The 12,958-nt window shown below is 35.3% G+C and overlaps 1 protein-coding gene across 1 annotated transcript in view; it reads left to right on the plus strand.

Annotated features, from left to right (window-relative positions):
* SMYD3 (SET and MYND domain containing 3) overlaps positions 1 to 12,958 on the plus strand; it is a 743,898-nt gene that overhangs the window by 179,268 nt on the left and 551,672 nt on the right. The window contains exons 3-5 of the mRNA XM_052653627.1: positions 5,938 to 6,045; positions 7,580 to 7,637; positions 9,373 to 9,509. Coding sequence (XP_052509587.1) covers positions 5,938 to 6,045; positions 7,580 to 7,637; positions 9,373 to 9,509 — 303 coding nt within the window. The remainder of the gene's footprint in view (positions 1 to 5,937; positions 6,046 to 7,579; positions 7,638 to 9,372; positions 9,510 to 12,958) is intronic.

A 12,958-nucleotide genomic window follows, 5' to 3' on the forward strand; every position in this document is an offset into this window, starting at 1 on the left:
GTTATTTTCATTTATCTTTAGCACACTAATGGGTCACCTATGATATTTTGTTTCTATTAGCATTTCTTTGATCACTGTTTTTTGTTTTTTTTTTTTGTATTTTTTGTTTATTGGCTTTTCTTTTTTAGGCATGAATTTTCCCTTCATGTCTTTCACTTTTTTCCCCCTAATTTTATGGAAATATTCACCCTTTTCTTATTTATTCTATAAGACCTCCTTCTATTTTGGAGACATTTAACACTATCCATATACATAGTTTAGATTTTGTTTTCCTAGTTGTTCTTTATTTTTCAATCATATTTGAGATATTAGGTTTTCTTCTTTCTGATATAGAAGTTATTTATTTTTATGTTTTTTAGCATATGCATCTTTTCATTTATGGTTTCTAGGTTTTATGTCCTGCTCTAGAAACTCTTTCCCACCTCATTACAAAAAAAATATTAATTCCTGTAAGACAATAGTTTAAGTATAGAATAGTATTTTATAGTTTTAATCTATCTTGTATATATGGTGACCCCCCTTTTTAATTTAGCCTAGCTCAGTGGTTTTTCAATGTTGGCTGCACATGAAATCTGCCGCAGTGATTAAAAACAATTTAGACATCAGATTCTATCTCAGCAATACTGTGAGATTCTGTGGGATGTGTCCCAGGCTGTGTATTTTAAAATATTTTCTTATGTGCGTGTTGGATGTGTACCTGTAGCATTGTTCTAGATCTGGGGTTTTCAGCTCTTTCAGGCCTAACTTCATCTTTCTAAGTTACTATATTGTCGTCTCTACTATCTTGAAATGAAATTTCTTAGGTAATACAGTCTACCTAGTTACATCTTTCAAAATTCAATATCAATATAAATGCCATAACTGGAACATAAAGAAAAATGAGCATTAAAATAACTTACAATAATATATACTTTTGTGTGTAAGTGCTCAGGTGTGACTAGACTAGAAGACATAATTAAGAAGTCATATACTTGTACCTGTACAGAGTCACTGTGCAAAGGGAAGTTGCAAAATGCAGATCAGAAAATGTGTTTTGTTGGTTAACACACATACCAAAGCTGTTTTTGGCTTCAGTGGGATGCTTTTGAGAAATATTGAATAATTGTGTAGCATTTAATTCTTAAATGCAATCTTACCTTAATTTCCCTAGAGAATTCAGTGCTATTAAAAGTACATAAAAATGTCTTTATATAAACAAAGGAGATTGGGCTCAGATAATTATGAACAAGTTTGTCACCTTTCTAGGAAGTCTGATCAGACATTTACAAGTCCTGTTGGATATGGAACAGTTCTTCATTGTATGGGACAGTCTTATGCAGGGTGTCTAGCATTTCTGGCCCCTGACTAGTAAGTACCCATGGTGCTCCCCAAGCACCATGGGTACAACAAACAAACAAAAATATCCCCAATAAAATCCTAAACTCCCAAGTTTAGGATTGCTCCCACTGAAAACCATTGGGTTTAGTTCATCAGTTTATATGCTGAATCAATATAAACACTATAAACTTTATGAAAATGTATATACTCTGAAGTTGTTTTTGAGTCATACATGTACTTATACATGGAGTTGAGTCAAAGATGTCTTAATTTCTTTTTTGCCCTATCTAAAATTCCTCTCTCCTTGCCTTTGTTTCTTTTTTTTTCATTTTGTTTAATATAAATTTATTTATTTTAATTGGAGGCTAATTACTTTACAATATTGTATTGGTTTTGCCATACATCAACATGAATCTGCCACGGGTGTACACATGTTCCCCATCCTGAACCCCCCTCCAACCTCCCTCCTCATACCATCCCTCTGGGTCATCCCAGTGCACCAGCCCCGAGCATGCTGTGTCATGCATGTCATTACCTGGACTGGCAATTCGTTTCACCATGTTTCAATGCCATTGTACATGTTATACATGTTTCAATGCCATTCTCCCAAATCATCCCACCCTTGCCCTCTCCCACGGAGTCCAAAATACTGTTCTATACATCTGTGTCTCTTTTGCTGTCTCGCATACAGGGTTATCATTACCATCTTTCTAAATTCCATATATGCATTAGTATACTGTATTGGTGTTTTTCTTTCTGACTTATTTCACTCTGTATAATAGGCTCCAGTTTCACCCACCTCACTAGAACTGATTCAAATGTATTCTTTTTAATGGCTGAGTAATACTCCATTGTATATATGTATCACAGCTTTCTTACCCATTCATCTGCTGATGGACACCTAGGTTGCTTCCATGTCCTGGCTATTATAAACAGTGTTGCAATGAACATTGGGGTACACGTGTCTCTTTGAATTCTGGTTTTTCGCCTTTGTTTCTTAATTCAGTATTTTAATTTTCTTTGTCTTTCATGCTAATTTGTGCTTGTTATACTTTATTGTTGATTTTCAACTATGAGAACAGAAAACATTACAGTTAGTGTTGTGAATAAAATCTTAATTGTACCCTGTGTTTGTAGTAATAGAAGAAAAGAGGAAAAAGTAGATCAAGGGCTTATCTTTGAGAAAGGGGCAGATATGTAAAGTGTATGTGTCCTTATGTAATGTGTCCTTGAGGTCTCCATCTGATGACTCACATGGTAAAAAAATCTGCCTGCAATATGGGAGGCCCGGGTTTCATCCCTGGGTTGGGAAGGTCTCCTTCCTGGAGAAGGGAATGCCTACCCACTCTATTATTCTTGCCTGGAGAATTCCATGGACAGAGAAGCCTGGCGAGCTGCACTCCTTGGTTAAAGTTTGTAGAGTGAAGATGATGCCTAATGTTTCTATATGAGTGTGAGGTTTTCTTCGAAGTCAAATGCAGTCGCTTAAAAGATTTCTTTTTAAACTTTTTCTTGTGGTTTGTTTCTATTAGTAAGCCTATGGTAAGCCTACAATTAATGTTTTAAAAACATAGTTTCTAGTAGCATGGTTTCTAGTGGTATGATTACCTTCCATATTTATATAGATCTGGTTTAAGATGAAAATAATGAACTTCTTTTTTTTGCTGAAGCAAGTTTGGAAAATAAGTACATTGTCCAAAGTTTCTGTGCAATGATCTAGGAATAGCCTTAAGAGATATATTGTCTACTTTCTAATTATTGCTGAGAATAAAAACTCATTTTAATTATGTTAAAGAAATAAAGTCTTTTTTGCCAAGAGTTTTCTAAAATTTAGAAGCTTCATTCTAACTAATGTCGTCTAACAGATCTGTTGGTTTGTTACCTGGGGTACATGTTGTAGTTGCCTTTCCCTGGTAAGCTTCCAAAAGGCTGAGCTGCTCAAAACTGGAGGTTTTAATATGAAAGTTATGGGTGATCTCTAAGAGTTAAGTGTCAATTAAAATCTGCTCTTAAGATCATTTAATCCATTATCTCAGCCTCATTTTACTAGTTGCAGTTCATTTCCAGCCAGACACTTTCAGTATCAAATGAAAACTCTTGCACCAAAGCTATGGTTCTCTCCTCAATCAATAATCAAAAACATCCATGCTCTAGTTCCCCGTCGGTGAGAATGACTGTGAATTTGTCTGCTTACCCACCCTCATTCAAAGACCAGCTGAAGGAAAGAAAGTGTACAGGTATCTCTGAGTCCGTATACCCCAACCTGACTTCCCAAAGGATGGTAATAACAGTAACGGGAAACTCTGTATTAACTTATTTATGTAAGTTTCTGAAATACAGAGCATTTTAGAACTTTTAGTAGGCTAAAAGTATTTTGAATCTCTAAGCAGGTTCTACAATATGAAATGTTTTTCAAGCTTATTTGACAGTGAAACCATATTTATTTTAGGGATCTTACAGCACATTGGTGCTTACTAATTGTAGTCCAAGGTTAGCCCCTGGAGCAATGGAAATCTTGTCTTCTCTGAGTTGTATTCTATTGACGTTAGAAGCAGCGCTATGAAAGGCCATTGTGTTGTGAGCTATTGTCAGAGACATTGTCCAGTATACTGATTAGCATTCTTGGAATAAGTCCCTCCTGTGATTTAATACTTGGTAAATCTATGTGTTTTTCTCTTCTGTCAGATGAGAATTATGATTTCTTTTTTCCTTGCCTGTAAGGCAACTCATATAAATGGAGTGCACAAGCGCGATCGCTACTTCTCTTTCCTGTTTAGCTTGCTAAGAATTTATACTCTCTCTCTGTATATTTATGTAGCTTGGTAGTTAGATTCCAGCTCTTGAGCCTTACTTTCATCATCTTTAGTATAAGGATAATATCTACCATTTGGATTATTGTGAAAATCAAGTGAAATATTTTTTAACTGCTTAGCCATGTGTCTGACACACTGTAGAATGCTAAGTAATGCTAGAATACTTTTTTCCCCATAATTTTAACATTACATTTTGTTTCTAATTTTACAATCTTATCTCATACACACCTCTCTCTGAAACACTCATTTTTATTTGGAAATGAGGCAAGTGTAAATGGGGCTTCCTAGGTTGCACAGTGGTAAAGAATTTACCGGCCAATGGAGGAGATGCAAGAGATGCAGGTTCCATCCCTGGGAAGATCTGCTGGAGGAGGAAATGGCAACCCACTCCAGTTTTCTTGCCTGGAGAATCCCATGGACAGAGGAGCCTGGCAGGCTATAGTCCATGGGGTCGCAAAGGGTTGAACACGAATGAGCGAATGAACACACACACACACACACACACGAAGTATAAATACTTAAAAAAAAAAATCACATTAAGAGCATCGCCATAGTGAATAAGAAGGAATGAAATGAGGCAATTGTGAGTAGAGTTGATAAAAGAAATGATGTACCCCTTGTAAACAATGTCTCCAAGATTTGGTTTACTAGGAGATAGTGGTGGACAAACTGCGCCTTCACCCAGCAAACTGGCACAGGCAGTCTTTCTGAGCAGAATGCTGGCTTGAACTTGAATCTGAGTCACAGCTTCAGAGTAGCTGCAGCTACTGGTTTGGTTATGCTGCATGTTGTGCTATTAAGTGGAAAAGAGAGACCTCTTATAGGGGGATTTCCTAGGCCCAGCATCTGGGAAGCAGATTTATAATCTCTGAAAGAAGACAATGTGAGCATGAAGCATTTCACAAGCAGAACTTACAGCTCTCATTTGGAAAAGAAATATTAGATATTTGGTCTAGTGGTCTCCCTCTCACCAGGGTTAGATATTAGACACCCTGGATTATATTTCCATAGAGAAGCAGTCCCATATAAAAGGAGTCATGGCATTTCAGACTCGAGGACAACGTCCCTCCATTTAGTCCTCTCCCTCCTAGTGTTTCGATGTTGGTGACCGGCTCTGTGGTCTCTTCACTCCACCAGCACATGGCTAGGACTCTGGGCTAAGTGGCTGTGCAATCCCAACCATTAACATTTCAGAATGTTAATAATTAGGCCAGGACAACATAAATAAACCAAGACCATTCTGAGTAAAAATAGCCTTTGGTCATTTTAGCTAATAACTCCTTTCTATGTTATCTTAAAAAACAAAAGGATTTTTCTATTTTTAAAAGTTTTGTTAGCCCTCCTGATATTTCTGTACTTACTATAGCAGCACAGAAATTCAGATAGCTATCTGTCCTGTTCTGATTTTTCTCAACCATGAGTTTTATTTTCTAAGTTGGAGTGATGTTTTCTTTTTGTATTCAAAATCACTGTCTATTAAGAATCCTATTTAATCACCTAGGAGACTATCTTATGAATTATTAAGAAAGACATAATCATTCTTTCTTTGGATGCTACCAGCCAGGTAATAACCACGGGGCAAATAAAGGATAAAGGTGAAATGGAAGCTTTTGATATCCATGCTTGGTAATTGCATACTAAATCCTGGATCATAATAATACTAGAATATTGCTTTCCTTTCCTATTTGCACTTACATTTAGGCTATTAAAATTAAGTTAATGTTGATGACTCTCAACATTCAAAACCCATATAAACGAAAGTGAGATTTTTATGTCTTATATGCCCTCCTCACTCTTGTCTTAACAGAAAAAAGCTTGGCAGGACCACAAGCGAGAATGCAAATGCCTTAAAAGCTGCAAACCCAGATATCCCCCTGACTCTGTCCGACTACTTGGCAGAGTTGTTTTCAAACTTGTGAGTATAAAACTTGTGAAATATGCTTGGGTTTTAACTTAACATAAGCACTTGCAATTGCTTGTAGTAGTCATATTTAAGGCTAAATTTAAATCTTTATTAAAGTAGAAGGTGGATTATTCCAGGAAATATCTTAAGACAAAACTTGCTATTTTCTATTAATCACAACATTGGTGGCAGTGATGAAGTGCATGGCCCCCTTTTTGAAGGCCCTGTATGTGTTCTCTTAGGAATGGAGACATAAGGTCCCATGTTTGGGGCATGAGATGTTAGTGATTCCTGTTACGTTGCCTTTATTGCTGTTCTACTGAGAACTAATGCACAGGGCAAGTATATCATTTTTTGGGTTGCTTCTTTAAGTGAGATTTTAATTAGATGATTCAAGGAAGAGTGCTTTTTTTTTTTAAAAAAAAGCTAACATCCATTGAAATTGTTTCTCCCATCCCTTTTCCTACTTTGCCAAAGTGGCTAGTGGATTCTATGAAATCACTCTCTTTCAGCTTTTGTTTTTCCCAGGCTTTAGCCTGTATCTCTTTATTGCAAGCTTCAGCTCTATTCTATCCTGTTGTTTATTAACTTCTTTGGCAATTAAATTTTATAGGGGTTTTTTAGGAATGTAAAAGTATATACTTAAAACCAGTGCAGTGTTTTGTATCAGCTACATCAGTACTAAAAGATGAATTTAGAATACCAAATGGGTATTGTCTTTAGACTGATTATACAACATCTGTTACATATACTTACTGCTATTTTCAAATGTATATATTGTATTGAACTAAACTCAATAATACACATATTTATTTCAAAGCTTTAGTAAATTGAAAGCAACTTTGTTATTATGCATTCCTTTAATTACTTGATATTAAAAGTATAATAATATATTTGAGCCTGAACTTTGTCAACTTTATTAATATTGAAAAGATAGAGAACCACTGTTAGAGCAGAAATAGGTTATTTCAGAATCACCCAAGGTACTAGTTCTCAATCTCCACCCCCAACCTACTGAGTCAGAATCTAATAAAAAGTAGTTATAATGATTGCTCCCTTCTATTGAGCACTTACTACTTCCAGGCCATGTGCTAATTGCTTTATATGTTAAACATATTTTATACCACAACAACTCAGTGTTATACATTACTTCTTATGTGTGTTTCACAGAAGGAAATTGACTCCTCTTGCCTCAAGGTTAAGTAACATGCCCAAGGTTGCACATTTTGTAATAAACTCTTATTTTTATTCATCTATCTTGGTTTTTCTGTAATAATTAGTAATAAAATCCTTGCAATGACACAAGTCAGTGGTAGAACTGGGGAAAAAATAAAAGTATGGAAACTTTTTGTAAAAGGATTTTGTGTTTAGAAATTAAACTGGTGGGTCAAGTTGCAATACATTTTAACATGATGAAGAGAAGGAATATATAGAAAATTGTCTTTTTAACAGACTTGCATTTAAATATCTAAAGATATCTAAACATATTCATGTATATATTGGAACACTTTAAATTGTTTTTGGTGTTTTCCTTCTTTCTTCACAGATGCAAGAAACACCCTCTGAATCGGAAAAACTTTACTCATTTTATGATCTGGAATCAAGTAAGTGATTGTCTGTCAGCATTTTAAAAGTTCTATAATTTATTTGCTGAGCTGAGGAGCTGCTTTATTTTTGCCTTTGTTTTTCTGTCTCTGTTTGTGAGGCAACAAACCTTTTCAAGTTTTTATGTAGGCTGACACATTAGCTTATTTAATTTATTCCAGGGTAGCTTTGGCCATAGAGGGGTTTGTGAAACGCTGTAGAAGAGTCTCAAGTTAGGCAGTGAGGGGAGTATAACCCTTAGTCAAGGTGACAAAATAATTTCACTTCTATTTTCCCCTCTGTGTGCTCTTCTTCCACTCTTGGCTTCTTTTTGATGTCAGGGAACAGTAATATGAATGGAGGGCTCCAAGGAACATTTAGGTTCACTGGTCCTTTAGATAATATGGAAAATAGAAGGTACTGATGACTTGGGCTCTCTGACAGCACTGAGTGTTGTTCAACTCCTGAACCATGGCAGTGGCCAACCTCCCTGAGAACACTGAGAGGCTTTGCGTGCGAGTGTTTAGTGAGTGTAAGGTTTATCTTTCTTTCGTATTGGCACAGATCCTCTTCACTGAAGTTGCAAGTGACTTCAGCTCAAAAATAGCAAGAGCTTGTGGAGTAAATGTGCTATACAGTTTAATATTTCTGGATGGAGACAAATAAGAGGATCTAGTCCAGATTTATGGTTATGGAATCCTAAGTGCCAATGATAATAAATTATTATTTAAGAAACCATTGGCTTAATTGTTCTGTTGCACAAGTAATTTAGAGAAAATATGTAGACCTGACATGAGCACCAGAGTAATGGTGTAGTTCGTCTTGATCTATGTTTTCAAGTTTTAATAGAGAACTAATTAGTCATTTTTTCTTGTTACATTACTGCAAGATAATTAACATCTCTTAAAGTGAGTTTTGCTATGAACAGTAGCCCTGCTCAGTAGCAGTGTCATCCATGCTGCCTTAAGTGAAGTGCTCTCAAATGTTATTAATTGAATTGTGCACTCTTAAGCCTTCACAACCCTTTTGTGGTATAAATGAAACTGAGTTTTTCAAGGAGTGATACTGGCTTTGGAACTTTCTCCTTCTGTTTGAATGGAAACCTTATATATCTTGTTTATTCATTCTTTAAAGAGCTTGAAGATGTGATTTCTTTGGTTGATCCATGTTTTCTTCTTGATATACTTTCTCCTTGACACATGTCATCAATTTGAGCTTAATTTAACCAAACTTGTCAATTTTTGCTTTCTGGGTTTCTTTTTTTTTTTTTCCCTTTAAAATGATAATGGTAATCGGTCATGTCCTGATTGTAAACTGTTTCATGAAAAAGTCTGCTTAAATTCACTGACGAAATAAGCATTTATGGTGGTTTGAGCATGTGTGCAGGAGAATGTAGACAATCCGCTAACAGACATCATTACTGATTTTGGTTTTATTGTTTTTTCATGTGGGTGTGTGTATTTTGTTTTGCTAGGTGTTTGATCTTATTTTGTAGATGACATTTGGCAGAATTTAACTGTTAAGTATATATAATGATTTGTAGCTGTCAAAAATTAAAAGATAGGCATTTAAAAAATTTATTTTTTAATTAAGGATAATTGGTTTACAGAATTTTGTTGTTTTCTGCCAAACATCTGATCTCCCATGAAATCTAGGGCAGGAAATATCTGGCTTAATAGCTACCATTGAATACCTGAAAATTATCCACTGAAATTTCACTGTATGATACTGCTATTTATTTTCTGTTTAAAAAAGATATTAACAAACTGACTGAAGATAAGAAAGAGGGCCTCAGGCAACTTGCATTGACATTTCAACATTTCATGAGAGAAGAAATACAGGATGCTTCTCAGCTGCCACCTTCTTTTGACATTTTTGAAGCCTTTGCAAAAGTAAGTGTTAACTTTGGTATCTTTGCTAATGCCATAAATCAACCCTTTACTCCTTATTTTGTTGTTGATCCATGAAAATCCAGGCCTCTTCATGTTTTTATCACTTCCCTGCCTGTATGAGTAGAAAATGGGAGAATGTATTGCTAATAATGAAAAGAGTATTACTTTTCCTGCTTTATCACTATGCTAATTAACAGCCAAGAGTGTTCACTGTTAGCTGGGAAAGCATACCCTCAAAAGAGTGTGCTTTCTTTCCTCAAGAGAGAGTAACATGTTCTCTTATTTCTTACTAATAGATTTAAGTTTGCCACTGAGTTCATTTAGTTTTGTGGTGGTGGTTTCAGCAATGGAAACTCTTTTGAAGTGGAAAAATTATTGGAATCCGTTTCTTGATTTAGTGAATTCTAAATAGACTGAAGATATAATCATTTCTGATTTGAAAAGGATTTCCTAAATTGCCTAAAAATTTGTTTAAATGTTTCAAGTCACTCAAATCTTAGATTAGGAATATAAATAGGTGTAAGTTAATATTTCATTATGATCTCTTGGCACTGGTTATCTGAGTGTACTTTTTGTAAATGTTTCTGGGGTTTGTTTAGGCTCAGAGAGACAGAATGTACTGATTAATTCTTGATGTCTACCCTGGGACAGGGATAAAGGAATCAATATGTCCTGCACTATTATCATATGTTTGCTTTCCTTACTTTGCCATACTGTGTGTTTTGATTTGTTTAAATATTTTATCAATCTTTCAAAATATTGATATATTTTAATAATAAGCAAAATTTTACATTTGAGGGTGATTTTTGATAATTTTACACTTTATAAGCACAAATCCAGTGACATATTTATCCTGTGAATATATTTAAAATATGTTTTATATTATAATCTGCTTATTTTCTAAGTATTTAAATGTGGTTAGTATGATGGCTATAGATTTATTTTTGTTTTTCCCAAATGTATTTTGATTCTTTAGAGTATGTTCTTATGATTTTCTGATACTGTCATCTTAGCATTACATTCTGGTTTGTCTGTAATTTTAAATTAATTTCAGAATATAAGGATTGCTTATGATACATCTGAGAGGTTTCACATATATGTATTTCACATGCTTCTGAAAATTACTACCTATAGTAGTGCTATGTATACACCACACACAAGCTCTTTTGATGTTACCTACTATACAAAGTAACACCTACTGAAAGATAAAAGTATACCTATGATGACTATAACTTCATTCCTAGCGTTCCCTATTGTTGGAAAATGTTCAAGTGCTAATTGCTGGACTTATAAATGTTCATAATACCTATTTAAAAATGGTTTCCATTGTTCCATGTAAAGTGTGAATTACTGTCTTATTTCTCTGGTTTCTTTTAAAATAGTTTTCATCTTATGAATCTTACAATGAAGTTTTCTCTGTATTGTTTGGAGTGGGGGAAATTCTGTCATTACAATTAACCAGGAAAAATTTTAATAATATGCTTTCCTTCTCCCCACAAAATTATATTTGTTATTGCTGCAAAAGTAAAACATATTCATTTTTGTAATTTATGAGGGAATTGAACTCAATCTGTGATTTCTGTCTTAAAGTTTGGGTTAATATATATAAATCTATACTTTAACCTATATACTAACCTATATATATGTACATACATATATATATATATATGTTAATAATCAGAGGAAAGCAGCATTGACTTATGGCTCCTGAACGTCCTTGTAAAAGTTTTGTTTATATTTTATAGATTGTAGTTATTTTTTCTGCTTATAAGTTTGTCCTTAAAAGAGAAAACTCTTCTCCCTCTCCCCTCCTCTTCTCCATCCCTCCTTCCTGTCCTTCACTCTTTTTTAAAGAGAAGATTAGGATTGAATTAAGCTCATCAGTGTCCTGTAAAGCTTAGCGATGAACCACTAAGTTTATAACTTTGCAAGTGTGTGTGATGATGTAGATCATGACAGATGCATTGCAAGTGGGTGGAGAGTGCTGGTCAGGAAATTTTATCCCCAGCTACTGCCCTCTCCGTCTTGCTGGAATAAAGAATTAATCAGAGAGAAGAAGTGGGCAGTACAGAGAGGTTTGCATCCTGTTGCTGCTTCCCTGTGTGCAGTCTGTCAGCATGCTGACCTGCATTTGTCAGCCTAAGGAACTAGCTTTCGAATTTATGCTTTAAAGAAAGTTGACTTTATCTGGCCTCAGTAAAGAAAAGCCTGCTTTATGTTTTGCTTTTCCTCCCACTCATTTATATTCGTTTAGGTTCTCTGAAGGTATTAGACACACTAAGCTTATGTTTCGGTTCATCTCACTGTCATTTAAGACAGAAGGAATTCTGAGAGCTTTTTCAAGTTGGTTTCTATCTTAATTTTTTTTGAGTTTTTGATTATGGGCTTTTCCAAACACTCACAAAAGTAGAGAGACAATTCTGATAAGGCCTCATGTTTTTATCAGTTGGCATCAGTAGTTTTCAAACTTGTTTTATTAATGTATCTGATAGATTTCACACAGGTGTTTGTCTCCTTTACTTGGATCTCCAAACATTCCTTACAATTACTCTTTTGTTATCAGGCCTCTTGGCTTCCTGAGAGAGGTGTTTGTTAGTGAATTTATTGATCAAATTATGCAAGCTTTATTTTGTTTTTGTTTGGTGGTGAACTAGGTACAAAGCACTCTTGGGCCAGGGTTATAGAAATATGTGGCTAATCTAACTCTGAAAATTACGTTCCAAGGCAAAGAACCTCAGCAAGTCAAAAGTCTTTCTTGGGGATATGCAGATATTTATCAAACTTGCACTACCTGGAAATGAAAGGCGTTGGTGGAGGATGAGAAGGTTCTTAATCCTAGGAACACGTTTCTTCTCTGCTGAGCAGATAGCTTTTTCTAGTAGCAATCCATGATTAATTACTCAAAAGTTGGCAGTTAATATTTTGAACACTCTGGGGTTTTCTGTTGAAAAATAGTGTATATTTGTTTGGGGGCTAGATTCTTAGTGCCTCTTGTGCTTCTGCTGCTCAAGACTTGGTTTTACTTAGAAAGTTTATCACGGCCCCCTCCCCACCCCCCTGCCCACCCCCCTGCCCCACTTCATTACTCTGAAGACATTATAGTGTAGTCTTTTTCCAGTTATGTTTCCAAGTATCCCTGGTTTTCACCACTTCCTTATTAGCAGTATCAGCCCCCCACTCCCCCCACCCCCACACAGAGCAATTGACAAATTGGGATTCAGAGGCTAGGAATTTGCTGTATAAAATATCCTGTCCACTTAGGAATTTGTTGCCTGGTTGTAAAAATTAAGTGGGAAGGAGAAATTTTTCTAGGGTAAGAAATCAAGGAGAACTTCACATAGGAAGCAGAAATTAATGGCATGCATTTCAGAAGAGAAGATGGTGTTTGGAAACAATTAGAGAAAATGGTCTAGAAATACCTGTGGGGAGCAAGGGGGTACAGCTCCTCT

The sequence above is a fragment of the Budorcas taxicolor genome, chromosome 16 (genome assembly GCF_023091745.1).
Source record: "Budorcas taxicolor isolate Tak-1 chromosome 16, Takin1.1, whole genome shotgun sequence".
In the NCBI taxonomy this organism is placed as follows: Eukaryota; Metazoa; Chordata; class Mammalia; order Artiodactyla; family Bovidae; genus Budorcas; species Budorcas taxicolor.